The sequence below is a fragment of the Podarcis filfolensis genome, assembly GCF_964270895.1.
Source record: "Podarcis filfolensis genome assembly, chromosome: 11".
NCBI lineage: Eukaryota > Metazoa > Chordata > Lepidosauria > Squamata > Lacertidae > Podarcis > Podarcis filfolensis.
Window position 1 is genome coordinate 60,898,034 of NC_139613.1, and position 27,067 is coordinate 60,925,100.

General features: G+C 43.3%; 1 protein-coding gene across 8 annotated transcripts in view; it reads left to right on the forward strand.

Moving 5' to 3' along the window:
* CEMIP2 (cell migration inducing hyaluronidase 2) overlaps positions 1-27,067 on the forward strand; it is a 68,117-nt gene that overhangs the window by 32,064 nt on the left and 8,986 nt on the right. For 6 of the 8 annotated variants that reach the window (XM_083576514.1, XM_083576512.1, XM_083576515.1 and 3 more), the window contains 14 exons: positions 3,393-3,562; positions 8,463-8,651; positions 11,070-11,239; positions 11,802-12,011; positions 13,427-13,632; positions 14,918-14,987; positions 18,232-18,360; positions 20,694-20,782; positions 21,580-21,711; positions 21,926-21,961; positions 22,245-22,400; positions 23,773-23,950; positions 24,094-24,309; positions 26,642-26,853. In XM_083576514.1, coding sequence (XP_083432640.1) covers positions 3,393-3,562; positions 8,463-8,651; positions 11,070-11,239; positions 11,802-12,011; positions 13,427-13,632; positions 14,918-14,987; positions 18,232-18,360; positions 20,694-20,782; positions 21,580-21,711; positions 21,926-21,961; positions 22,245-22,400; positions 23,773-23,950; positions 24,094-24,309; positions 26,642-26,853 — 2,163 coding nt within the window. Of the gene's footprint in view, positions 1-3,392; positions 3,563-8,462; positions 8,652-11,069; positions 11,240-11,801; positions 12,946-13,260; positions 13,633-14,917; positions 14,988-18,231; positions 18,361-20,693; positions 20,783-21,579; positions 21,712-21,925; positions 21,962-22,244; positions 22,401-23,772; positions 23,951-24,093; positions 24,310-26,641; positions 26,854-27,067 lie in introns of all 8 variants that reach the window. The other 2 variants (XM_083576517.1, XM_083576518.1) reach the window with 1 other exon arrangement.

Below are 27,067 nucleotides of genomic sequence, written 5' to 3' on the forward strand. Positions count from 1 at the left end.
TCCAACAACACTGAGCTTTTCCTTGCGCTTGAAAGGCAGAAGCTACAACTGCTGCAGAGCCAAGGTCACAAGCAAGCCGACTGCTGCTCATTGCTGTTTCATTCTTAACTGCTTGCTGAAGGCCCCCTACTACACTCCTTCAACTTTCCAGCTTGTGGGAGGGTTGCATTTGCAGTGCCGCTTGAATCATGCCCCGTGCTTATACTAGAGAAACACTATAGAGTTGTGTCCATGGGTGTTCCTCACACAGACAGCAGGGTCTTTGATCCAGTGGAGGCTTCCCTCAATGGGAGGGTTGGGAGGAAAGTTTCACTGTTTTCCTATTTTCTCAGGAGCCACCCAGCTCGGAAGCAAATTTTGGGGCATGTGGGGACTGATGGGGGTGATGAGGATTTTGCAGATACTGCCTTTCTCTTATCTACAGCCAGAAACTTCTACTGGATCCATTATCATGAATGCACCATTGGATGCAATGTAACCCAATATCTTATATTCTTAAATAGAATTGTAAGGAAACTATTCCATTGAGTTGAAATTCTTGGATAATTTGAAATGCAGCATCAGCAGACTTATGTGCCCAGCAAATGTATTCTGTAGTTCATAACCATGTTATATGAATGATGTAACATAGAGTGAAGACCGACTAAGAGCTACTGTTCTAGTTTCAAATAAGAATGCCAATTTTATAGCAGTTCGAAAGCACGTCAGAGTGCAAGTAGATAAATAGGTACCGCTCTGGCGGGAAGGTAAACAGCATTTCCATGCGCTGCTCTGGTTCGCCAGAAGCGGCTTAGTCATGCTGGCCACATGACCCAGAAGCTGTCTGCGGACAAACGCCGGCTCCCTCAGCCAATAAAGCGAGATGAGCGCCACAACCCAAGAGTCGGTCACGACTGGACCTAATGGTCAGGGGTCCCTTTACCTTTTTACTATGAAGCAACTGGGTTAAAAGCACTGGTCCGGGGGGGGGGGGGAGAGTAGAAATTCTGTCTCTCCCCCCTTTCCTAACATCTTGCCATTCTCTATGTTGTTATTAAGGCTTAATTTGTGAGTCAGATCATTTCAGGCACTTTGCTGTACCAGCTGCTTCTCTCCCAGTTCCAAACAGATATTTCAAATGAAACCATTAATTCTGTGTGAAAAGTAACTCTCCCTGAAAGCTTAAGCCTTTGCTCCAACTGAGGGTGAAGACAAAAGTCCTGTCAAAATATGCTGGGAGCCTTGAGCCCACATTTTCTGCCCTGAAAACTGATGCCTTGGAATGCAGTAAATGTTCATTCAAGCCATATCCAGTCACATTTTAGGGAGCCTATGTGTGTCTTTACCTTAACATGGCCAGTTCTGCAGCTACTGACATCCTTGTGCAGCAGCCTGCATAGATGCAGTGTTACCGTTTTTGTATTCTGTGCTAGGTTCTTTGGTAATGCTCAGCTTGTGTCTTGCTTCACACACGCTGTCTGTGGTTCTCTATCAAGTTCAGCTTACGAATCTTCCTTAGCATTCTTGTGTCTTGGCAGGGAGGGGAAGGGGTGTCCCTCAGCGATGGAGCATTTGCAGAATGCCCTAGGAAACACTCTGATGGTGTTTCCTGCTTGGCAGGGGGTTGGACTCGATGGCCCTTGTGGTCTCTTCCAACTCTATGATTCTATGATTCTATGATCTAGGTATAGGGCTGTTTGAAAGCCCTAGAGAGCCACTGCCTGTCAATGTCAAAAACACTGAGCTAGTCTGATCTGATACAAGGCAGTTTTTAAAGTTTCTATGAGGAGCTTATAATGTGGAAGCTGGAGGGACCTGGAAGCTCCTTTTAAGAGACACCTTCTCTCTCTCTCTCTCTCTCTCTCTCTCTCTCTCTCTCTCTCTCTCCCTCTCTCTCTCTCCCTCTCTCTCTCTCCCTCCCTCCCTCCCTCCTCCCCTCTCTCTGCCCCCCCTCATTTGCATATGAGATGGGGAATGTGTGTGCTCTTATGGTGTTTGCAGAGCAGTTCATGGTTTTGGAGCGCAGTCTTGCAGAGCCCTCACTGCTCTGATTTTGAAAGGGAAGCAGTCTGCTGTTGCCACTCCCTTGTCCCCTTTAAATCCATAACCTGCAACATTGCAGAGGTTCATAGTACAGTCTATGCTTTTTCACTGTAATGGTGTCAGCCCTCTCAGCAGGCATCCTAGCCAATTCAAACGAGAGTCGATAACATCCATATCTAAGGTGCCTGGACTTGCAGTTGGACTGTTATGTTTAAAACTGGTGACTGTACAAGCTTTTCATAAAGAACACTGAGCTAAAAATATCACACAACAGTTTTCTTGAGCAGTTGTGTGCTGTTTAAATTTAGCTCTCCACTTGTGGAGGTTCTAAATGTAAGAATTGCTGGAAATGTTGATACCAGTTGGCATGCAACTTGAAGGAAAAGAGGGATGGTTGGAAGAAAACGAAATCCCTTGGCTTTGGTGCTGCCAAGTCAGAGCTGGCTTAGATTAAAGCTAATAGGAAAATCAGGAGTAACTAGAGGCATGAACGTAATGCTAGGGCAGTATAGCTTTTCAAAGCTGGAGTTAGAGAAGAGAGTCTGGAGGAGGCTCTTGGCTTGCCTTCTGCTCTTGAACACTTAATTTATGGGGTGTCTACAATGAGGGCTCCATGCCAGCCTGCACAAATGTCCAGCTGCAGCACTGGCAATCTTTTATCAGCAAGGCTCCAGAAAATATAGGCATGGAAACGTTTTTCCATTATTGGTGTTCAGCATGGACCTACCAAAGAGTTTTCTTCAAGATGCCAAGGCACACAGTTAGTTCCACTGTGGTTCAAAATGCCAATCCTGTTTGCCTCTTTATTAGTGAGGCATAACACCCTCTCCATCCCTACCAGTTGTTTCAACACAATAGAAAATGTAATGAATTTCACAGAGTTAGGGATGTAATATCTTTTACTGTTTCATGATTTTCCTTTTTATTGGATAATATACAAATATATGTAATTGGTTTCCATTTAGAGGAGAAAGTTCTCCTTTCCAGACAATTGTGGGATTTAATTAAAATCTAATATTTCCATCTCCCACACTGAGAGCTGGGCTTGCACTACTTTTTCACAAGCAGTTGTGAGTGGGACACAACAGTCTATATACATCCTCAGGGTTTTTTGTGGGGGGAGGGATATGGCAAGTGTTGCAAATTTTTGTGACTTCTGACAAGGGAGATGATAGCAATAGTACTTACAGCCTTATGCCCCAAAGTTATAAAATTCTTTCTCCTTTTTTTAAAAACGGATTTTGAAGAATGTTTCAGAAAACTATGAATAACAGTTTCTAATACATTTGTACATGCTGCATTCTTGCTACTTGTAAACACCTGCACTAAGGAAGAGTTTTGTACTTAAACATGTATTTTATTTTTTCCAGGCAGGCCTGGGCTTTAGTTGGTGTAATTGGTGATGGAGATTCATCGTGTAGTGAGTCTGTGAGAAACTCTGAAAACCACAGCACAGGAGGGAAAGCTATCGCACAAAGAGAATTTTTTACTGTGGACGGTCAGAAGTTTGCTGTGAGAGCTTTCAGTGAATGGGATGATGGTATGAATATACTTTATTCTTTTTTTATAAAGCAATACAGGTAATGCAATAATTGAAAACAATCTTGTATAGCTGGAACTACTTAACTCTGAACGCACCTTCCTTCCATGCACCTGTGCTGCCCACTGTCTGCTGTGATCCTGCTGGAAACCAGAAGTGTCTGTTCCAAAGCAAAAATCCAAAAAGGAATGTAGTTTATATTATTCTGTTCATAGAATCATAGAATTGTAGAGTTGGAAGGAACCCTTAGGATCATCTAGTCCAACCCCCTGCAGTGCAGGGATATGCAGCTGCTCCATATGGGAATCGAACTTACAACCTTGGCATTATCAGCAGTCCTGTGCTTATAGCCAAAATAATAGAATACAGCAAGATGGAAGGATAGATCAACCTGCTGCTAATAATAATAATAATAATAATAATAATAATAATAATAATAATAATAATAAAAGTTTAACTTAATTGCAGATGTTGAATATTATTATAATTCTTTGTTTCTATATATATTGAGTTGTTGCTTTGGAAAACTGTCAGAAATGTGCAAAAAAAAGCGTCCGAAAGCGCCAAAATCCTGACACACTTTTTCCACACAAAAGGTGGCAAACATATACCATCAGTCCTGGAAGTGTTCCAAGCTAAATCCCTAGCACAGCTATTATATGGGGCTCAGATCTGGACTGGCACTTACCTTGTATCTATGGAAGCTGTCCAATCAAAGTTTATAAGGCAAATTATTTCTGTGCCACCCTGTGTCCCAAACCCATCATTGCACTTAGAGGCCAATCTCCCTTCGGTAGAATTATGGATCTGGCGCAGGACATTTGACTTCTGGCTTCGCCTAAAATCCCCCTGGTCTAATATCGCTAGTATTGCAAGACTGTCACAAGAGTGCCTGATCTAAAATAGTCTATCAAAAACTGCACAACCCCACAACAGCTACTCACCGTGGGTTATAGTAAAGCAAACAGTCTAATTTGTCAACGCCTGAATGATATCGATTGTCAGAACAACTTGGCCACAATAAGGAAATTTTGCCCATGGTATGACCACTTTCCACTTTCCCACTTTGATCCTCTGGCACCCTATCTGCATCATAATAATAATAATAATAATAATAATAATAATAATAATAATTTATTATTTGTACCCCGCCCATCTGGCTGGGTTTCCCCAGCCACTCTGGGCGGCTTCCATAGAAAACCAAAAATACACGAAAATATCACAGATTAAAAACTTCCCTGAACAGGGCTGCCTTAAGATGTCTTCTGAATGTCAGGTAGTTATTTATCGCTTTGACATTCGATGGGAGGGCGTTCCACAGGGCAGGCGCCACTACCGAGAAGGCCCTCTGCCTGGTTCCCTGTAGCTTTGCTTCTCGCAATGAGGGAACCGCCAGAAGGCCCTCGGCGCTGGACCTCAGCATCCGGGCAGAACGATGGGGGTGGAGACGCTCCTTCAGGTATACTGGGCCGAGGCCGTTTAGGGCTTTAAAGGTCAACACCAGCACTTTGAATTGTGCTCGGAAACGTACTGGGAGCCAATGTAGGTCTTTCAAGACCGGTGTTATGTGGTCTTGGCGGCCGCCCCCAGTCACCAGTCTAGCTGCCGCATTCTGGATTAGTTGTAGTTTCCGAGTCACCTTCAAAGGTAGCCCCACGTAGAGCGCATTGCAGTAGTCCAAGTGGGAGATAACCAGAGCATGCACCACTCTGGCGAGACAGTCCGCGGGCAGGTAGGGTCTCAGCCTGCGTACCAGGTGGAGTTGGTAGACAGCTGCCCTGGACACAGAATTGTCCTGCGCCTCCATGGACAGCTGTGAGTCCAAAATGACTCCCAGGCTGCGCACCTGGTCCTTCAGGGGCACAGTTACCCTATTCAGGACCAGGGAATCCTCCACACCTGCCTGCCCCATCCACCAAAAACAGTACTTCTGTCTTGTCAGGATTCAGCCTCAATCTGTTAGCCACCTTTCATCCTCCAACCACCTCCAGACACACAGGACCTTCACCGCCTTCACTGGTTCTGATTTGAAAGAGAGGTAGAGCTGGGTATCATCTGCATATTGATGGACACCCAGTCCAAACCCCCTGATGATCTCTCCCAGTGGCTTCATATAGATGTTAAAAAGCATGGGAGAGAGGACGGAACCCTGAGGCACCCCACAAGTGAGGGCCCAGGGGTCTGAGCACTCATCCCCCACCACCACTTTCTGAACATGGCCCAGGAGGAAGGAGCGAAACCACTGCATAACAGTGCCCCCAGCTCCCAGCCCCTCTAGACGGTCCAGAAGGATGTTATGGTCGATTGTATCAAAGGCCGCTGAGAGATCCAGCAGAACTAGGAAACAACTCTCACCTTTGTCCCTAGCTCGCCGGAGATCATCAACCAGCGCGACCAAGGCAGTTTCAGTCCCATGATGAGGCCTGAATCCTGATTGGAAGGGATCCAAATGGTCCGCATCCTCCAGGCGTGCCTGGAGTTGTTCAGCAACCACGCGCTCAATCACCCTGCCCAAGAATGGAAGATTTGAGACTGGGCGATAGTTGGCCATACTGGCCGGGTCTAAAGATGGTTTTTTAAGAAGTGGTTTAATGACCGCCTCTTTCAGCGGATCTGGGAATGTTCCCTCACAGAGGGAAGCATTCACCACCCCGCAGAGCCCATCGCCCAGCCCTTCCCGGCTTGCTTTTATTAGCCAGGATGGGCAAGGATTCAGGAGACAGGTGGTTGGTTTCACGCGTCCAAGCAGCCTGTCCACATCCTCGGGGGTAACGGATTGAAATTGATTCCATGCAACTTGACCAGACAGAGCTCTAGCACTCTCCCGCCCCAGCCCTGCTCCCACGGTGGTGTCTAGCTCCTTCCGAATATGAGTGATTTTATCTGCAAAAAACAAAATCGTTGCAGGAGATCTTGGGGTCTTTACAAGGCCCCGGTGGTAAAGGTGGTTCCGTTAAATTGCGAACCACCTGAAAGAGTCTCCTGCTACTATTTTCTGCAGATGCAATAGAGGCGGTGAAGAAAGTCTTCTTCGCCGTCGCTATCGCCACTTGGTAGGCTCGAAGTTGAGCTCTAACCTGTGTCCGGTCAGATTCGGAGTGAGTTTTTTGCCACCGACGCTCTAGCCGTCTCAGCGATTGTTTCATCGCCCTCAGCTCCGAAGAAAACCACGGGGCTGTCCGGGCTCCATGCAATCGGAGAGGGCGCTTCGGAGCCAGACAGTCGATAGCCCTGGTTAACTCCGCATTCCAGCGGGCCACCAGGGAGTCAGCTGAAAGGCCATCAACATGGGATAAAGCATCCCCTACCACTCTCTGGAAACCATTTGGATCCATTAAGTGGCGGGGGCGGACCATCCGAATTGGTCCCACCTCCCTGCAGAGGGGAAGGGTCGCGGAGAAGTCCAGTTGCACCATAAGCTAGCAATTCCAAAATACAGACACGCTTTTACCCTCGCAAGATTGAATGTATTGCCCTCGGCTGTACTTGGGGGACGATTCCAACAGATTCCATACAAAGAACGCTTATGTCACTGTGGAGATGGCAGCACTGAATCAGTAGTGCATGCCCTCCTGGCTTGCACTTTTTACAAAGACATTATGACATTATCACCCCTCTTTTATTGTCCATTCCGGGTCGCCCAACCACTTCCACAGTGTCTTTTCTCCTGGCAGATCAAGAGGAGCAGATGACAGCAAAAGTTGCAAGGTTTTTAGCTGGGGCAATCAGAATAAGGTCCACAATTTGACTGCTGATTCAGCAGTGTGTGTTATATAATTGACTGCTTATTTTGTTCTGTGTATGCCACAATGTTTTTTTGTTGCTATGGCTGATGGCTGACGCAAAAAAAAGTTTCATTCATTCATTCATTCTTTCGTATGCACACTTACTGTTTAATAAAAGGTCAACAACTTTGGGAAGCCCCCCTCAAAACTAAGCTCAAGAACTTTGACCTGCCCCCAACCCCCCCCCATGGTTAGATCAGTGCCAACCCCCCCCCCCCCCGGGTAGATCACAGTCTCTTGGGAGTTGAATGTCCCTGAGATAGATGGTTCATTCTTTTTTCATTGGTCTCTTCCTTTGTCTTTAGTTCCCCACCATTCCATTCTCCTTCCTACCTCGTTTTCAGTTTGTTTCCTCTTAATCAGAATTGTGTGGTTATTGAGTCTCTATTTAGACTGGTGTTTTGCAGGGTGTTTACCCCTTAGGAGTCTTTTTCTATTGTTGTTGTTTAGTCGTTTAGTCGTGTCCGACTCTTCGTGACCCCCTGGACCAGAGCACGCCAGGCACTCCTTTCTTCCACTGCCTCCCACAGTTTGGTCAAACTCATGCTGGTAGCTTCGAGAACACTGTCCAACCATCTCGTCCTCTGTCGTCCCCTTCTCCTTGTGCCCTCCATCTTTCCCAACATCAGGGTCTTTTCCAAGGAGTCTTCTCTTCTCATGAGGTGGCCAAAGTATTGGAGCCTCAGCTTCACGATCTGTCCTTCCAGTGAGCACCCAGGGCTGATTTCCTTCAGAATGGATAGGCTTGATCTTCCTGCAGTCCATGGGACTCTCAAGAGTCTCCTCCTTTTCTACTAAAGACTTTTTGTTTTGCATTTCTGTGAATGTTTAAGTAAACCACAAGTCTGCTGACACCTCTCTCTGAAGCATGGATGGTGCAGTGTTGTCTTTGCTTCAGTAAGCATGGGAATATTTTGGGGGGTGGGGGGAGTGGATAAGGAATCACATGAGAGAATAAGCAATTGATAATTTCCTCTTAGCTGCTGTACAATGTTTTTAATCTTGTTTATTGGTTTTAATGTGTAAATGTTTTGAGCATTTGAGGAAATGGTATTCATATGTTTTTAAAATAAATTAATATGTTTTGTTTGATTTTATTTATTTATTTGTTTAAGGTGTTCCGAAGTCAGGTTTCCAGGTGGAAGCAGTGCATGGTGTGATACTGGATCTGTCAGAAGATGTTAGTACCTGGAAGCCTGAAGACCAGATTGTTGTTGCAAGCACTGATTATTCTATGTACCAGGCAGAAGAATTCACCCTCCTTCCTTGTTCAGAATGCAATAGATATCAAATCAAAGTTAAAGGTATGGGGCAAGCTTTTGCTTTCCATGTGTCTGTGGTCCTGATGCCTAGTATAAATGCAGTCACATTGACTTTCTGGCATTGATAAACTTTTCCAGCTGCTTAACATTCACTACAGTCTAAGATCCTCATTTGACCCATACACACACCATTCTACGTATCAGCACAAAGGAAGGGAAGTTTCATATCTCAAGTGTAGCATATGTCAGTGCTAAATTGTGTTTTGCTCTGGACGTGATTGAAATGCAGCTTGCCCTTTTGTGCAAAACAGCTTCCCTTTTTACTGATTAATGTCCTATGCGCTTTCCTTTCGCTCAGTTGTTTTGGGCTGCTCTCTTAACCACACAGGCATTTATCATTCTTTGCTGTGTCACTGCTCTTTCTTCCTTCAGTGTTTGTGCCATATCTGCAACATTAACAGCTGGAGATCTCTTGTATGGAGTTAGGAGATCAGGATAGCAGTTCCCCTCCCTCCCTATAGCATTTATTCTGTTATCACCAGGTTGGGCATCGCTTTCTCTTGGGTGAAGACAAAGGCAAAGTTCCGCCTTTTCTCTGTCACCCAGTAGCATTTCTCCATCTTCCCCATGCAGAGGACCTACCACTTGCTTGTTGAGCTCCATCTAGGAAAAGCAAACTGATCTGTGCAGCTTGGAGCTGTGGTGAGACTGGCAGTTATGGTTAGGTGATCACGGTAGAAATGGTTGGTGGTGTATATTTGGGGTTTCAAGGCTTGGATGTGGGGTGGCAGGAAGAGTTGGAACCACCCATACCTGGACCTCGTAACTGTAGGGGGAAGGGAGAGGTAATTCAAGCCAAGAGATGCAGGTAGCATTTGGATACACATTTAGCTGTGTGCAAAGGTAAATAGCCTAAAGTTCTAGGAAGTGCTGTCTTAGAAATTTTTATTTCCTCTTGTGGTCTGTGCAAGTTTCATATGATTTTTGAGGATTCTCTGGGGCAAAACTTTTCTGGTGTGCCCAGCTGCCCCTTTTGCTTGAAATACATATATCAGCATCTTACTAGTGAAATTTAATTTCTGCTTCTCTTAATCCTTGGACTTCAGCATCTGCAGATGCTCTCTCACATGAATGAGGAAAGGCAAGCAAATTACTCCCATATGGAAGCAGTTCTTCAGCTTTCTGTTCATTTAATATCCAGTTTCCTTCAGTGTTCCAAAAATGTGTCAAGAGCCTCATCCCTTCCTACTTTTCAAACGTGTACAGTCTTGCTAGGTTTTGATGGAAGAAATTAACTTAATTTGAGCTGTTAACATCTGGATGTGTACATTAAGTTATTTTCTTTGTTACTTTTTGTAGTTTGCATGCTAACGAGTTTGATTTGAAACTGCATCTATGCTATGTGTGTTTAGAAAAAAATAAGTTCCCTACATGGTTATGAAAGAGCTGTTGCACAGGTGGTCAATAAAAGTTTTAAAGAACTTGTATTGCTAGACTGAAGTGTTAGCTGAACACTTTCAGAAAAGAGTAATTTGGAACTTAAAGCTTTTATTGAAGTGAGACCAAGATACATGATAGTTTAGATTTTTTTCCGTCTTGGTGCTTTGTTATTGTTCTACTCTATGCCATGAAACCAGCCCACTTAGTAAAGAGAATCTTCACTATGGCAAAAGTGGATTTGGTAAAAATACTGGATTCTGCTAGATAAAAGGCCACTTTTAAACAGGAGAAGTTTGATTTTGGGTTGTTTTTTTAAGGCAAAGTAAAGGAATTTGTGATAAAACATTGAAGAGAGAGAGAGAGAGAAAGATATTAAATATTATATTTATCTGTAAAATTATTCCTAACTGTAGCTATGAGACCTGTGAAGCCATATCATATTTTCAGCTTCTGAAGCTATTAAAGTAGCTCATTCACTTTCCTTGTCCAATGTAAGTGTCCTACCCTAAATTTTGGTGTGAATGTTAAAACTACATAAACTCAGCATGATAAAGGATTTGGAAGAAAGTAATTCTTGACTGCCACATCAACTGTCTCTCATCTCCCATTTATGTTTTTGGTCATCCATCTGCACATGGCCATTGTAGACCACTTTTCATTCCAGATAGTGCTCCTAGAAATAATTTGTATGGCAAAATCATCTGTGAACAAAATAATGAACGCTTGAGTGGGCTTCATTCTTCAAATTTGTACAGATCCTAGGAAGGTTTTCATAAGACCAAACCATATGTGAAAACTTCAGCATACCTGTTCATTTTCTTTCTGACACATGGCAGGCATAGCACTAGATCACATGAACTCCAAGGTGGGACAAGATTCATCTTCCACTCCATAGCTCTGCCTTTCCAGGAATGAAGCTTAACTGTGTTAGCAGGTCGCATACATTCACAACAGATAAGAATCAGAGACCTCCATTTTTCACTTGCTTTGCCTTTGAACATGAACTTCTCTTTCAAACAGAAATCCCTCAGTTCCTTCATATAGGAGAAATTGTTGATGGAGTGGACATGAGGGCTGAGGTCGGAGTTCTTACTCGGAACATCTTAATAAAGGGAGAGATGGAAGATTCCTGTTACACTGGCAAAGAGTGCCAGTTCTTCCATTTTGATACTTTTGGTGGACATATCCAGGTATGGACGGGGGGGGGCATGCATGTGGGGGTGCTAAATTGCTTCCTGTCATTGCCCCAGTAACTTTTGCTGATGCAGACTTTCCATGGTGATTATTCCCTTCCTGTTTTGAGATATAATATTTAAGTTGCCATATTTCAAAAAGTAAAGACCAGGACACTCCAAAGTTGTTGATCCAGGAGAAAGCACTGGCACGGACAGGAATTCTGCTTTTGAAATCCCGGTAGTGTCCAGGAAAATCCAGACGTATGGCAGTCCTATTACGTGTACAAGTAAGGCTTTACACTGAATACAACTATGGCAGTCTTGCCTATAGCAGGGGTAGCCAATGTGGTGCCACTGGGGACGTGACCTGGAGCCTTACTCGTTTCAAAACTGTGCTCTGTTTATTACTCTTCAGTGTAATTGGATTTCCAATGTAATAGTTTTGATGCCGTTCTGTATTGTTGTGTGTTTATCTGGGGGAAAAGGGTGCTTTAAAGTTTGTAAATCACTGAACTGTTGTTGATCTGGGGGGGGGATGAATTGGTAAACAATGAGATTATTTTTTGTGCTCTTCCAGATTCTGAAGAATTTCACCTCTGTTCACCTCTCTTACGTGGAACTCAGACAAATGGGTCAGCAGGTCCATGGAGCTTACCCTGTTCACTTCCACCGCTGTGAAGATGTGGATGAGAAAGGAGGGTACAACTACAGGACTTATGTAGAAGGCCTCTCAATTCATCACTGCTTCTCTAGATGTGTGACTGTTCATGCAACAAATGGCTTGCTGGTAATAGCAGTGCTCCTTTGCCTTCCCCTCTACTTCAAACTTCCTCTGTTATTGACCTCTTTGGATCTTGCCATGCTAACCATGGTTAGTTGCAAACTTCTATTTGCAACTGTGGTTAGAAATGGTGTTGCAAACTGCCAGTGGTGCAGGCATAACACGAATCAAGGTTACAGCTGCAAAGGGAAGGGAGGAGAGTCTCTGGGGCACTCAGGATCACATGGCCATGGTTAGGAGATCGGGCAGTATTTCATCTGCACAAATCTCTGGATGTGCGTTTTTGGATTTATTACTGTGCTTATCTCTTTCAGTCCCTATGGATATTAGCGTTTGTGAGGAGGTTTCGTCCTAACTAGGATCTGATAAAGATGAATTGGGCAGTTTGTAATTGTTTACTTTTCTTCAGCAAAGAGGATGCACAGGTGTATGGAAGACACATTATCGCTTGGCCTAAGCGTCAGGATCATCTAGAAGCTTTTTAAATTTGATTGACTTGTCTTAAGTTTTGATGATAACACTAAGACCCACTTCAATGTTCTTGGCCCTGGGAACCTGGAATCATGAGATTGCCTTTCCATGTTATCAATTGCTTGTATGAAGTGTTGGCTAGATGATTTGATCAAGTGCTAACCATGTCATGGAAATGATATTGGGGAGTGGGACAGGGCTTTCCTAGCACATCAACAACATGCCACTGGCTTATGTGTCCCTATGAATACATGTGAAAATAGGGTTTAATGTTTTCGTAAGTTTTTGTTTTGTTTTGGGAGTATGCTAGAATATTTTTTTATAATTTTTGAAATCTGCATTTTGCTCCTGAACCTCATGATTATTGTCAGCTATCTATCAACACATCTGGATAAAGTGATGTATGAGACATAATATATAAACATATCTGGCAAGAATTTGAAGCCTAAGTTCATCCTAAACTTAGCCAGTATGGCTAAGCCAGTATGGTGTAGTGGTTAAGAGCGGTAGTCTCGTAATCTGGGGAACCGGGTTCGTGTCTCCGCTCCTCCACCTGCAGCTGCTGGGTGACCTTGGGCCAGTCACACTTCTTTGAAGTCTCTCAGCTCCACTCACCCCACAGAGTGTTTGTTGTGGGGGAGGAAGGGAAAGGAGAATGTTGGCCGCTTTGAGACTCCTTAAAAGGGAGTGAAAGGCGGGATATCAAATCCAAACTACTACTCCTCCTCCTCCTCCTCTTCTTCTTCTTCTTCTTCTTCTTCTTCTTCTTCTTCTTCTTCTAAAGTTCTGCATTTGTGGGCAGAAAATGTGTGTGGTTCATTATTCTGATTTAACTATTACATTGCTAACAGTGAAGTGTCTGTCCTACTGCAGCTGTGTCAAAATAGTGACGATGTAATGCAGTTCTCAATATAGGCTTTTGGGAATGACGTAAACTTTTATTTCTGCAGATAAAAGACACCATTGGATATGACACACTAGGTCATTGTTTTTTCCTGGAGGATGGCATTGAGCAGAGGAATACACTGTATCATAACTTAGGGCTAGTCACCAAACCAGGCACACTCCTTCCCACTGACAGGAACAGCACAATGTGCCTGGCCATGAAGGATCATGTCTATGGAGCCTATGAGCCAGTTCCAACCACAGACTGCATGTGAGTGACTGGCTGAATGATTGGGGGGTGGGGCTGGAATTTCAGGTGCTGATTATTTGATTGGTATTCTCTACAGAGGTAATTTCTTTTCAATAAACCACCCACAGTCTGTGTACATGGCTTCAGTGCTGGTATGTTGAAGGAGGCACTGTTGTACAGTGGCTGGCTCTCTATGCTGAGCCATTGAAGACTTGGATTCAAATCAGTGCTGAGCAGTGTAATTCATTAGGCAACTTTAGGCTAGCCAAAGAGATTGATTTGACAGGTTTGTTGAAATATGAGCTTAGCTGAATATATATTGCAACATTTAGCCTGTCTGAAGTCCGTGGAATGCAGCAGGGAAGGTAGTGGGACTAAGACTTAGTGGCTTGGATCCAGAGCTGCCATGCTCCAATTCTCAGGGCTCTCTTCCATTCACGGAATGGCTTTAATCCAGTGAAGGTTTCCACCGGTGGAAAGGAAGGTGATTTTCGTTGATTTCCCTTTTCCCTTGTAGCCATTTCCCATGCTGCTCCAGAGGGTACCCCACTCTCCAGAGCACATTTGGAGAAACATTGGGGAGAATTGGTGAAAATCATTCTCCTCTACCTTTTCCCACCAGCAGGTGCATCCTGTGAGAGACATTCCACTCCTGAGATCTCAAGATCCAAGCCAACTATTCCTGTTTTAGGAAACAAAATGCATAGCGTTCCAAACGACAAAAGGCTATTAATGAAGAGATTGTGTTAAATACATCCTCTCTTCCACAGTTGATTCAGATAGTATGTGATTTTACTTCAGGGCCTTAAGTTTCAGTATAGGAAAGCTATTTTTGAATTGTTTATCTACTCTTTTAAGCATTGTTGCTCAATCTGCAGAGATCCCCCACCCCAGTACAAATGAACGTTGCTTAAATTTGCAAGTTTACGCTCTTACTGGGAGCCAGTGTGGTGCAGTGGTTAAGAGTGGTAGTCTCGTAATCTGGGGAACCGGGTTCGCGTCTCCGCTCCTCCACCTGCAGCTGCTGGGTGACCTTGGGCCAGTCACATTTCTTCGAAGTCTCTCAGCCCCACTCACCTCACAGAGTGTTTGTTGTGGGGGAGGAAGGGAAAGGAGAATGTTAGCCGCTTTGAGACTCCTAGGGGAGTGAAAGGCGGGATATCAAATCCAAACTCCTCCTCCTCCTCCTCCTCTTCTTCTTCTTCTTCTTCTTCTTCTTCTTCTTCTTCTTCTTCTTCTACTGTGAGACATATGAGTATCTGTAGGACCTGCTGCTTACACTCTTTCCATTTGTGTCACTTTGCAGGGCTGTTTCCACATTTTGGATTGCTCATCCCAACAATCACCTTATAAATAATGTGGCTGCCGGCTCTCAGGTGAGGCTCTTGGAGCACTGTGTTAACTAATTCTACAAAATGGAAGCATACTGGAAGCATATAACGTTCATTCATCTCCCTTTGTTTTCTTATCATAATGTCCTCATTTTTATATTTAATATGCATAAATGATGCACTGTTCAGAAAAGCTCATAAAACCTATATTATAAATCACGGGTTGGATTTGAACTAAGTTAGTTGAACCGAATTAGTTTCAGTGGTAATTAACAGGGCAGTCCTAACCCATGTCTTATTAAATTCAGTGGGGCATACTTCTAGGTAATTGGGATTAAGTTTGCAGCCTAAATTCAGCGAATTTAGCCTGGATCCATTTCCATGTATTTTGCTGAATAATATTTTTCACTTTGCAGACCTTTTTCTTCATGTACAAAGATGTTTAAAGAAGATTTGTTTTTATCTTTTACAAGCCAGTAAAACTGTGTTACTTCAAATGCATTGAAAAATCTCCCTATTCCAAAGAAAAAAGTTACTTTTTGCAAATGAGAGGTTGTTAATTTAAGCATAAATCTCTGTGGTCTAACTGGTTGGATGTCTGTTTATTTTAAATGGTAGCTTAGTTTTAGGGTGCTGAGACCTAAATTGGTTAGATTTTATTTGAAAACTCATGTGACTCAATATTTTACTTACACAGGTAGAGTGCCGTACTATTCACTATGCAGTAAGAAACAATGAAATTTACACTTTCTGTTCTTACTAATCTTAACTAAGAAAGAGTCCCATTGAATCCATTGGAGCCTCCAGAGAGGGGCTTATGGGGAGTTGGGGGAGGGGAGCACCTCTGGTTGTGCTCCTTCTGGGGTAGTTGGTCCACTTTGTCCGCCGCTTTCTGGCAGCTCCTGGAGCCAAGCTGGTGTCCAGGGCATTGCTCTGCTTTCCTTTGGACCACATCAGTGAGGCTGAGAGGGGTCTTGGCATCTGCGCAGCCCAGGACCTCCAGACACACGGCCCAGGCTTGTGTCCCAGGAAGGCCACCTCAGTGCTGCTAATGGAGCAGTGTGACTTCACCCCCGGGGGGCACTCCATTTGGTCTCCCAAGGCAAGCAGATGCCAACAACTCTCAAGTAAGTAGGGGTAGGAGTGCAGCCTTAAATGTAATGAGAAATGTAAAGTGTATCAAGGAAAAGGAATAACACTTGTGTATTAGAATTCAGAATAAAGATGATTGTGGTGATACCTGCATTTTCCTTTAAAAGAAAAGAGTATTTATGAGTTACTATCAAACTAGATAATAAGTTGGGAGTCCCAGTGGTGATAATGTTTGTTTGGTATATGAGTTAAAAAGCAGAAGCTGTCCTTTATTGTCTGTCAGTTTAAAGACAGTTTGAAGGGTTGAATCAGAATTCAGGATGAAAAGACCAGATGTGAAGAGCTTATGCAAGAACCAAGAGCGAGTGCTTACATGCATGGGAGTTCATAGGTTAGTGGGGAGCACTGAAAATTTGGGTTGTATGTTAAGTCAAGCTTAACTATTTTGACATTTTGAGGTGTAAAATATATGGGGAAATCCAGGGAAGATTTGAAACTGATGAATAAATATTGTGAAGGTTTCAAAGAAGCTAGAGCTTTGCCCAGGGCGTTCTCTGCTGGAAATTTTCCAGGCTGGGTCTTAGGGGTACAGATAGTGTTTTCCACTCAGGCTGCAAGGCGACCCTGGAGAATCACCATGGAGACCTTTTGCAGCCACTCTTAGAGATGCACTGCTAGTTCTGGTTGTTTTTTTGCAGTGGCCTCTTTGCACCCCATGGTTATGGGTGCTTTTCTGTCCCCTGACTCTGTGCCTACAAATGGGAACGATTTCTGCACAGCCTCCTGGGCTGCAAATGACAAAGAGATTCATGCAGCCCAGGAAAAGTGTCTCTCACATGTGCAGCCAAGAAGGCTTCACCCTCAGGAAAGGAGGGGAAAGAACTAGGTGGCTTGATGGTTTAATTCAAGCAGACCACTGAGAGGGTTTCAGTGTGTGTGTGTGGGTGTTGTTGTTGTTGCTTGCTTGCTTGCTTGTTTACTTGCTTGTTTGACTTGACTGGTTCACCATGCAAACCTTCACTTGCCGCAACTTGGACTGGACAAGGAGACATACTGCAAGGGCCAGGGAATTTTTTGTTTGATCCTGTGCTGGAGAAGGAAAAAGCTTTCTGAATCTACTTTCCTCTGAAGGAGAAAACCTGTCAACAATCCTTTAAGAACTGATTTTTTTTTTAATATTATTGCTTTCCTTGGCAACCCCAGGAAGAACAGTAGGAAATGAATTTTATAACAACAGCATGATATGAATGATATAAAAGTAGTTATTGTTAATGTTTTAAGATAAGACCATGAGAAGAGCCCTGCTGAGTCCTGCTTGTCCAACTTAGTCCAGCAGGAGTTTGTTGAATTAGGGGCCATCCCCGTATCCTGGGGTCGGCATTCAACAAAGCGCTGTGTGAAGAATTAATTCTTTTCGTCTGTCTTAATTATTTCTCTTGTTGGAACAGAAAGACCCCTCTCTCTACATCCTGTACAATTCTATAAAGCTTTTATAATGTTCCTCCTTACTCACCTTTTTTTCTAAACCTGAAAGCCCTGATAGTTGTCACTTTCTGTAAAGGGAAGGTGGTTCAGCCCCCTGATCATTTTTGATGCCTCTTTCTGCACTTCCCCAGCTCTTCGTGGTGGGTCTTGAGGGGTAGTTAACAGAACTTTAAGCTGTATTCCAGGTGTGTGTAAAAGTATTACTATACTAACTTTTTAAAAAAATCAATCTCTGGCATGGAATTCAATTTACTCAGTGAGCAACAGCTTAAGAGAACATTTTTACTCAGCTATTCACCACATTCTTAAGAGTTTTCTTAGATAGTAACCACCCGTTGACACCCCATCAATGTGAAGTTGGGGGGGGGGGTGTCCCAATGTTCAACACTTGCTATTTTGTTGCCCATTCACCTATTTTGGAGAGATACTTTTTGAACTCATTGCACTATATTTTGGTTTTTACTACCCTAAATAATTTGCTAACATCTGTAGCTTGGGTCCCCTTGTTGCTCACCCCTAATGCCAGAAAATTTATGAACAAGTTTAAAAACACTCACCAGTCCTTGGAGGACTGTAATTAGCTGGGAGTAAGAAGCATAATGTGCTTTCTAGGATTAGAAAGCACATTATGCAGTAGTAATTATGATTATGTTGCCGTGTTCCTATCCAAACGGATCCATGACTAAGTTTATTTATCACCTCTTGTTTCCAGGATGCTGGCATATGGTACATATTTCACAAAGTGCCTACAGGAGAGTCTCATGGGTTGTTTCTTGAAACCAAAGCTGAACTAACACCACTAGGAATTTTCTATAACAACAAGGTGCACTCCAACTTTAAGGTAAATAATTCTTCAAATGAACTGAAGAATTATGTATGATTTCTAGTCTAAAGTACCATATTTTTCTCTCTATAAGGCGCACCTGACCATAAGGGGCACCTAGTTTTTAGAGGAGGAAAACAAGAAAAAAAAATATTCTGAATCAAATGTTGTTGGAGAGGAGTTTTAAGTGGGGAGGGAAGAAAAAACACTGAAGGGACGAGCACGTGTGGGGCGTGTGGAGAAGGAGGTGGCTAACGATGCAGGAGAAGGGTTTAAGGGGAGGGAGGAAAAGAAGGCAAAAGTTCTCTCCCCCCCTGCCCAAGTCATCCCCTCCCCTCTCTCCCTCACCTGCATGTTTTCTGGCTGCCTGCGCGTCCATGGCATGCTTCCCTGGACGCAGCACCGGAGAGGAGGAGGCGGAAGCTGAGCCGGGTGGTCTGCAGCCTGCGCACAGTGTGGCTAGGAAGGAATTAGCAGGAAGGACGCGATCCTTTCCCCTCTGCTTGCTGCGAAGGCAGGGGGTTTCCCTGCTCTTTGTTGTGTTTGTCTGCCACCAGTCTCTTTCCTTAGCGTGTCTGCTTACTGCGAGGTGATGCTGCCACAGCTGGCGCTGAGCAATGGAAGGGGAAAGGATCATGTCCGCCTGCTAATTCCTTCCTAGCCACCGTCACCTCGCAGCAAGTAGACGCGCTGAGCAAGGGGAATGGGCCATCACTGGCCCGATCCGAGCAAACACAGCAACCGAAAACACAAGAGGGTGGGCAGTAAGACCCTGAGGGAGAGGGCAGGAAAGGAATTCACTGCAGCTGTGTGCTCCCTGCCAGAAAGGGACAAGAGCAAAAGGCGGGGAGCAGCGGCTGACTTTAACCGCCCAGTTAAAACTGTACGCGGTGGGGAGCGCAAAACAAAATAGGAGTGGCAATTGAATCCTTAGGAAGGCGCTACAATAATTAGGCAAGGGGAACAGGGCTGATGAACAAACGGTAGCCTTGGGATGCCGTACAGATCGAGAGGCTCCACACACAAGGACACTCAAAACGCCCCCTTTAACCACGCGCTCTCCCGTGCAGCAACACGACTCACACTCCTCCACACACACAGCAAAATATTCCCAATACAGGAACCCCAGCAGCCTCCTCATGCAGCCTTCCCTCCTCCGTGACACACGATCCGATTTTCGCCCCTGCACTCTGGCGATTCAGCTCCAGGGACCACACATTCGCTCCATAAGACGCCCAGACATTTTCCTTTACTTTTTAGGAGGAAAAAAGTGCATCTTATGGAGTGAACATTTTTATGTGGAAATGCAAAAAGTCACTCACCCGCCAGACTGACAACGCTGCTTGCACACGTAGACAAAGCAACCTATCCTCTTTCCCATCGCTGAAAAAGCCAATTGCCGCAGCGACGGCCAATCAACAACAGCCCTTTCAGCAGCCACCAATAACAATCTCCAACTCGTGGCAGCAACCAATCCCATGCCCCACAATGCACTACCCATGTATAAGAAGACCCCTAATTTTGAACATGATTTTTAAATTTAAAAAAATAGGCTTATACATGGAAAAGTACGGTAATTTTTTACATTTCTGTACTGCCCTTCATCTGAGGATCACAGGGTGGTTTACAATATAAAAACACAAAAATGCATACCATAGTAACAAACAAAACCAATAACCTCCTCCCTGACGCCCTCTCCCCAAATTTCAGACAGACCCATCTTTTCTCAGGATTCGTGGCCAGATAGACATTCTGAGCCTCTCCAAAGAGCCCAGCAAAATCATACTACTTGACTACATTCAGAAATTGACTATGACGAATTGCCTCATTGGAATGAACTTGACATTGCCATAATTTTTCATATTCTTGTCATCTTTCCAATCGGTTTTTGATGTCCTTCCAACATTTTCTTGGTGTTCTTCCAACACCAGCCAAGCCAAAGGAAAGGCTTCATATTATTGTGGACATGCTAGGTAGGTTCTGCAAATAGAAAGAATGCATGCTGACATTTTCCAGTTCATTGTCCTGGAGTCCTAGAATTTTAGCTGAAAACACATTCCAAGTCTTAGGTGTGGTAACACGAACTCTTCACTTCCGTGAGATGGCTGCTTGAGAAGAAGATGGCATTTTACTGGCTATGACCTAGGATAGTATAGTGGGTGGAATATTCTGATATGTTCAGTTTCTAATGCAGGAGACAAGACTCTCCTGATTTCTTTCAGTCTGTGAAAGCTTCAAGAATATGTTCCCAGGCACTTTTTCCTTCTCATGTTAGCTGTTGTAATTAAGAACTGCAAGACTATAAACACCATACTGGTTATAAAGTTATTTGTATCTTTTTATTATTGCAGGCTGGATTGTTCATTGATAAAGGTGTGAAAACTACCAATGCAAGTGCTGATGATAAAAGGGAGTATCTGTGTTTGGACAATAACGCAAGGTAGAACATACTATGTGGAAGGAAGTGATTGAGGATTAAATACAGAAGTGTTATTTTTGTTTTCCAGAATTTGCAAACCCTAGCTTAATGCACATGGAATGCCTTAATGTAGTTGTGCACATGTTTTGGCTGCTGAATCCACAATTTTTGCAGCCTTATTAATCATCTGGATAGTGAAACACTTCCAGTTGTTACTCCCCCATCCCCCCCCCCAAAGGCTACCACTGAAGTGCAAGCATGTTGTTGCTACCTCACTGTTTCATTCAGTTCTGCCCGTTCCTGTTTGTTGAATTGTGGTCCATGGGCACACTTACTATTGGGGTGTATAGAGAAGGGTTGGTCAGTCTCCCAGTTACCATTACCACTGCTCTACCTGTGCACAGCCCTCTGCATAGATAGAAGCATTCCAAACACCACTGGATTTTGTGTTCTAGAATTAGGTAGCCATTAAGTACTTGCAGCATTTTTCTTACTTTTTTCCACACTCTCATAAATAAAAGGGAGGAAAGCTTCAGCAATAAATTCCCTCCAGGACTGAAGCATCTGCATCTGTGGGTATGTTGTCCTTTTCCAGTATGAGATTACTGGGGATTGCTTTATGCTATGGAAATTAGGTTTTGCTTAGTGACAAAGACCCTTGGAGTTCAAAAGTAAAGCCTGTTTCTTTTTTGCAGTATGCGTGTGTGCTTGAGCTGATTTTTTGTAAACATTTGTGTGAGGTGCTGTCGTTTTTATACTGATGTGCGCAGAATTGCAGGTGTGCAGGTCCATTCACATCCCCTCCCTTCTTTTTCAAGGTTTCGACCACATCAAGATGCAGATCCTGCAAAGCCCCGAGTTGCAGCTCTCATAGACAGGCTAATAGCTTATAAAAATAATGACCATGGAGCTTGGGTCAGAGGAGGGGAAATCATTATTCAGAACTCTGGGTAGGTTGCCCTTCAGCAAATACCTACACATTGTTAAAGTAAATAAAACAGCTATCTTGAACAGACTTGCACAAGGTGACTGTACAGGTAAAACTTTGTCCTGCCAATTTCTGGAAATGTAAACTATCGTCATTTTCACCTATCTGGATTGGGGCTTTAGGTTTAGGTTATTGGTGTTTTTCCTGAAATAATTGGTTGTTTTTTTCTCTTCTAGCTTTGCTGACAATGGAATAGGCTTAACCTTTGCCAGGTTAGTGCTGTTTCATTTTTACTACTTCTGTATTAGTCTGTCTCCTTTGAAGTTTTAAATGTCAAATCAGAAAACAGATCCTAACAAGTCTGTGCCTAAGTTATTGTTGGACTCCAGGTCAGAGGCAACGCTGCCCTGCTGGCTTTCGCAGATAGCTTCAGTAGTTTTTAGCTGCTGTGTTGCACAGGTAGAGAATATTCTGTTCAGGTTCTTAAATAAGTAAGGTTGTAGTTGAAAGTATTATTATTATTATTATTATTATTATTATTATTATTATTTGTAGTGATGGAAGCTTCCCAAGCGATGAAGGCTCCAGCCAGGATGTATCAGACTCTCTGTTTGTTGGTGAAAGCAATAATTATGGCAATTCAGGCGGCCAAAACAAATACTGGGGCACTGGAGGAATAAACAATAAAAATCGTACTTTGCCTAGAAACCGGTAAGCATACAGTGCCTGAAACAGAGTGATGTTTCCAGGGGCGCAGCTCTCGTTACCCTCCCTGTGAGAAACTCTACAAATATCTTACTATAAATTTCTGACTTGAAGTTGGGTTTCTCCAGCTCTCTTCTTTTTATTTTTGGCACATGCCAGCTCCCCTTGCCTTCTTAGTAACACAGGCCCGCCATCCTGTCCAAGCACGTTCATGTCTTGAGAGATCCTTCTGGATCCCATCTTCTTCCCATTGACTTGCTCCTGAACCTTCTTGTTAGAGCAGACATGCACTTACGCACTGGGACATTCATGTGGGCAGGCCTCCAAGTAATGCTCTTTTAAATTACCTTTTGTGTTTCACAACTCCTGCAGTTTTTCTTACACAGTGTTTGCATTTCTGTTAAAGGAGATGAAAGAGCTCTAGTGACCTTTTAGGGAAAATGTTTGTTCAGCTTTGGGAATGCCAGTTTGACTCCGCTTCGCATTCCTGTCAGTAAAAGAGTCTGGATCTCTTGCTGACCTTGCAGGAGACCTGCTTGCTTAAAAAAAGAATATTTGCTGTCTCCTAGAATGATAGCTTCATGTCAAGGTGCAAGTAGAACCACATACACGAGAGAGTTGATGTGGAGGGAGTCAGTTTAAGTCTGCTGGCAGCCGTCAGTGGCAATTGGACAATGAGCATTTGTGACCAGTTTCCTAAGCTGCTTGCAAATAGTCCTTTGGAGGCTTGGGCACTCTAATTAACAGTATTAACAAGTTTTAGGCTTACCATGCTAGTCTGAATGATAGGCTAGAAATGAGCAAGATCAAAGTGCAAAAGTTGGACTATTGCACAAAATCTACCTGCTAATTGGTACCTCTTCAATACTTTCCTCCACTTTCCTGTTTAACCAGCTGCAGGGGATTCAGCGGTCTGCAGATGCCCTTAGGATAATTAGAGTAGAAAGAATAAGGTTGGAGTTCATAAATTCCTGTATTTAAATAAGGATCATTAGAGATACACTCACTTTAAAAAAAGGCTGAGTGCTGAGCCCTTGAGATAGAGTAGAAATAGGAGTTATATTAATTGGGTGTGGATATGGCCAGAATAAGCATGCATTGCTTGCAATTAGAACCTTAAAAAAACACAAATACTGTCTCAGCATTGCATTTAAATTCAAAAAATTGCTATAATTTTAAGGCTATGTTAGTATCTTTTAGCCACGAATATTTTATATATACAGCTTAATCCTGTGCATGTTTAGTCAGAAGTAACTCTCACTGTGTTGGGTGGAGTGCCATGGATATTGTCTGCCTAGTCCATACTAAGTAAAGAAGTGTACTTGGCTGCTGCAGGCAAAAAGGGGTCTCTAAATATGTACCTATCTACTTTTAACAGGACGTATCCCATCAGAGGCTTTCAGATTTACGATGGACCTATACGTCTCTCCAAGTGCACATTCAACAATTTTGTGCCAACTCCAGATAGATTCACTAGTGCAATTGGGTTCCTAATGAAAAACACCTGGCAAATTACCCCCCAAAACAATATTTCTCTTGTGAAGTTTGGTGAACAGGTAAATTTTCAGATTGAAGCTGTTTTTCCCAAATGGGTAAAGGATGACTGAGCAATGTTTGGTGGAAATGCAGGGTACAACAAACAAATATTTATTGATAAAAGATTATTGCCATAAAATTAATGTTGCTCTTGTCTTTTAAGGTTTCTCTGAAAGTCTTTTTCGGTAAACCTGGGCCTTGGTTTGAAGAGGCTGATCTGGATGGCGACAAGAACTCAATATTTCATGATGTTGATGGATCTGTGACTGGCTACAAGGACACCTATGTTGGCAGAATGGATAACTACCTGATTCGACATCCTGACTGTGTTAATCTCACCAGGTGGAATGGTGTGCTCTGCAGTGGAACCTTTGCTCAGGTTTAAAGAGAGGCCATTGTTAATATGCATAAAACTTGAGCAGCTGATGTTACTGTTTACCCATTTCTTCCAATTTTTATAAAAGTTATAGTAGAATTCTTTATGTCAAGGGATGGGCAGTCTCCCCCCCCTTGTCTTTGTATACTATCTTAGTTTCATGATGTTAGCTGCCCTGAGCCCGGCTCCGGCTGGGGAGGGGAGGGTACAAATAAAAAGATTGATTGATTGATTGATGATTGATTTGTCTGTCTGTCTGTCTGAGAGGTGGGCCAGACCAGAAGCAAAAGTGGCTGAGGGCTGTGCCCCCTGTTTCTGTTTCTCTTTCTGCCCCTGCCCTTTCCCTTCTTTCCCTTTTGTTGCTTATATGTGCATTAAATTAGACCAAGGGTCACATGACATCAGACTGAGGGCAGCCTGTGGTACTTGGGCCCCAGCTTGTCATTTCTGATTTACATCCTTATTTATAGTCAAAGCTCAGACTACTGAATGGGTTCTCTCTTTCACACTCATACACCATCTCCCTGCTCCCAAATTGTCCGCTATTTTTAAAACAATGAATAGGAAGAGGACAAACATTTTCATCAAGTGCAGGATTAGATGTATGAAGACAGAACCAGCACTCACAGAGAAAAAAGACTTCCTTTATCATATTTGCACAGCTTAGAGGCGGGAACTTCTGAACTCCATTCTTTGTTATCATTTCATACAAATACTGAAAAAGGCATTGGGCAAGTCACTTTATTTTATTCTTTTACTTTAGCTCTTGGTCTGTGATAAAGTACTTCCTTTATTTAAAAAAACTGTAGAACTACTGTGGTTCCATATAAAGAGTACAGTATTGTTGTTTAGTCATTTAGTCGTGTCTGACTCTTCATGACCCCATGAACCAGAGCATGCCAGGCACTCCTGTCTTCCACTGCCTTCCACTCCCTTCTCCTTGTGCCCTCAATCTTTCCCAACATCAGGGTCTTTTCCAGGGACTCCGCTCTTCTCATGAGGTGGCCAAAGTATTGGAGCCTCAGCTTCAGGATCTGTCCTTCCAGTGAGCACTCAGGGCTGATTTCCTTAAGAATGGATAGGTTTGATCTTCTTGCAGTCCATGGGACTCTCAAGAGTCTCCTCCAGCACCATAATTCAAAAGCATCAGTTATTCGTCGATCAGCCTTCTTTATGGTCCAGCTCTCACTTTCATACATCACTACTGGGGAAACCATAGCTTTAACTATACGGAGCTTTGTTGGCAAGGTGATGTCTCTGCTTTTGAAGATGCTGTCCAGGTTTGTCATTGCTTTTCTCCCAAGACGAAGGCGTTTTTTAATTTTGTGGCTGCTCTCACCATCTGCAGTGATCATGGAGCCCAAGAAAGTAAAATCTCTCACTGCCTCCATTTCTTCCCCTTCTCTTTGCCAGGAGGTTATGGGACCAGTGGCCATGATCTTAGTTTTTTTGATGTTGAGCTTCAGACCATATTTTGCGCTCTCCTCTTTCACCCTCATTAAAAGGTTCTTTAATTCCTCCTCACTTTCTGCCATCAAGGTTGTATCATCTGCATATCTGAGGTTGTTGATATTTATTCCGGCAATCTTAATTCCGGCTTGGGATTCATCCAGCCCAGCCTTTCGCATGATGAATTCTGCATATAAGTTAAATAAGCAGGGAGACAATATACAGCCTTGTCGTACCCCTTTCCCAATTTTGAACTAATCAGTTGTTCCATATCCAGTTCTAACTGTAGCTTCTTGTCCCACATAGAGATTTCCCAGGAGACAGATGAGGTGATCAGGCACTCCCATTTCTTTAAGAACTTGCCATAGTTTGCTGTGGTCGACACAGTCAAAGGCTTTTGCATAGTCAATGAAACAGAAGTAGATGTCTTCCCCCCAATTCCTGGAAGAGGTTTTGTTTCTACCTGCTCTGTCCAGGCAGTCATGTCTTGGGGGATCCAACAAGTCTCCTTCCTCTCTCCTATGTGGCCCCTTTCTCCACTTCCTATTTAACACTAGCCATAGCTTGTCATCATATCGAAATTTTATTACTATTATTGAAGGGGATGGTGTAACAGCGGCCAATACCACCAAACGATGGTTTCTGATCTTGGTTTCCAACTGAGGTCTCGTATGAGCAGAGGGACTTTATCAAAACTTTCCATTAAGTATGTCATGTAATCCAGTGGTAAACAACCATTTTTTTTCTTAATTCACAGTTTTTGTTATCCAAATATATTTAGATATCCTCTAGGCCATCCAAACAACTGAGAGCTGGACTGTTTGCAACTGATGTGGTATAATCTATCCTGGTTTTTACATATTTATTCTGTTTTGATAACTGTTAGGTGTACATTCAGACACGGAATCCACAGAATCTTACCATGACTATGGTGCGAGATGAATACCCTTCCAGTCCTCTGATACTGAGAGGGATTAATAATCAGAAAGCTGACTACCAGCAGTACCAGCCTGTGGTGATGCTTCAGAAGGGCTACACAATACATTGGAATGGACAAGCCCCACAAACAACATTTCTGTACCTCATTAACTTCAACAAGTAGGTTGCCTTTCAATGTCCAGTTTTGTTTAAAAATGCAGATATATTCCATGAACTCTCATCTACCTCATAAAGCAATGTGAAGCATGTATTTCTTTGTTAGTTTTTGAAGTATAATAATGTATTATTACAAACTGAGCAAAACTCTTATCAGCCGTAGACAAACAGCAATGACAACAAAAGGAAGAACACATGGTTTATATCATAGCATAAT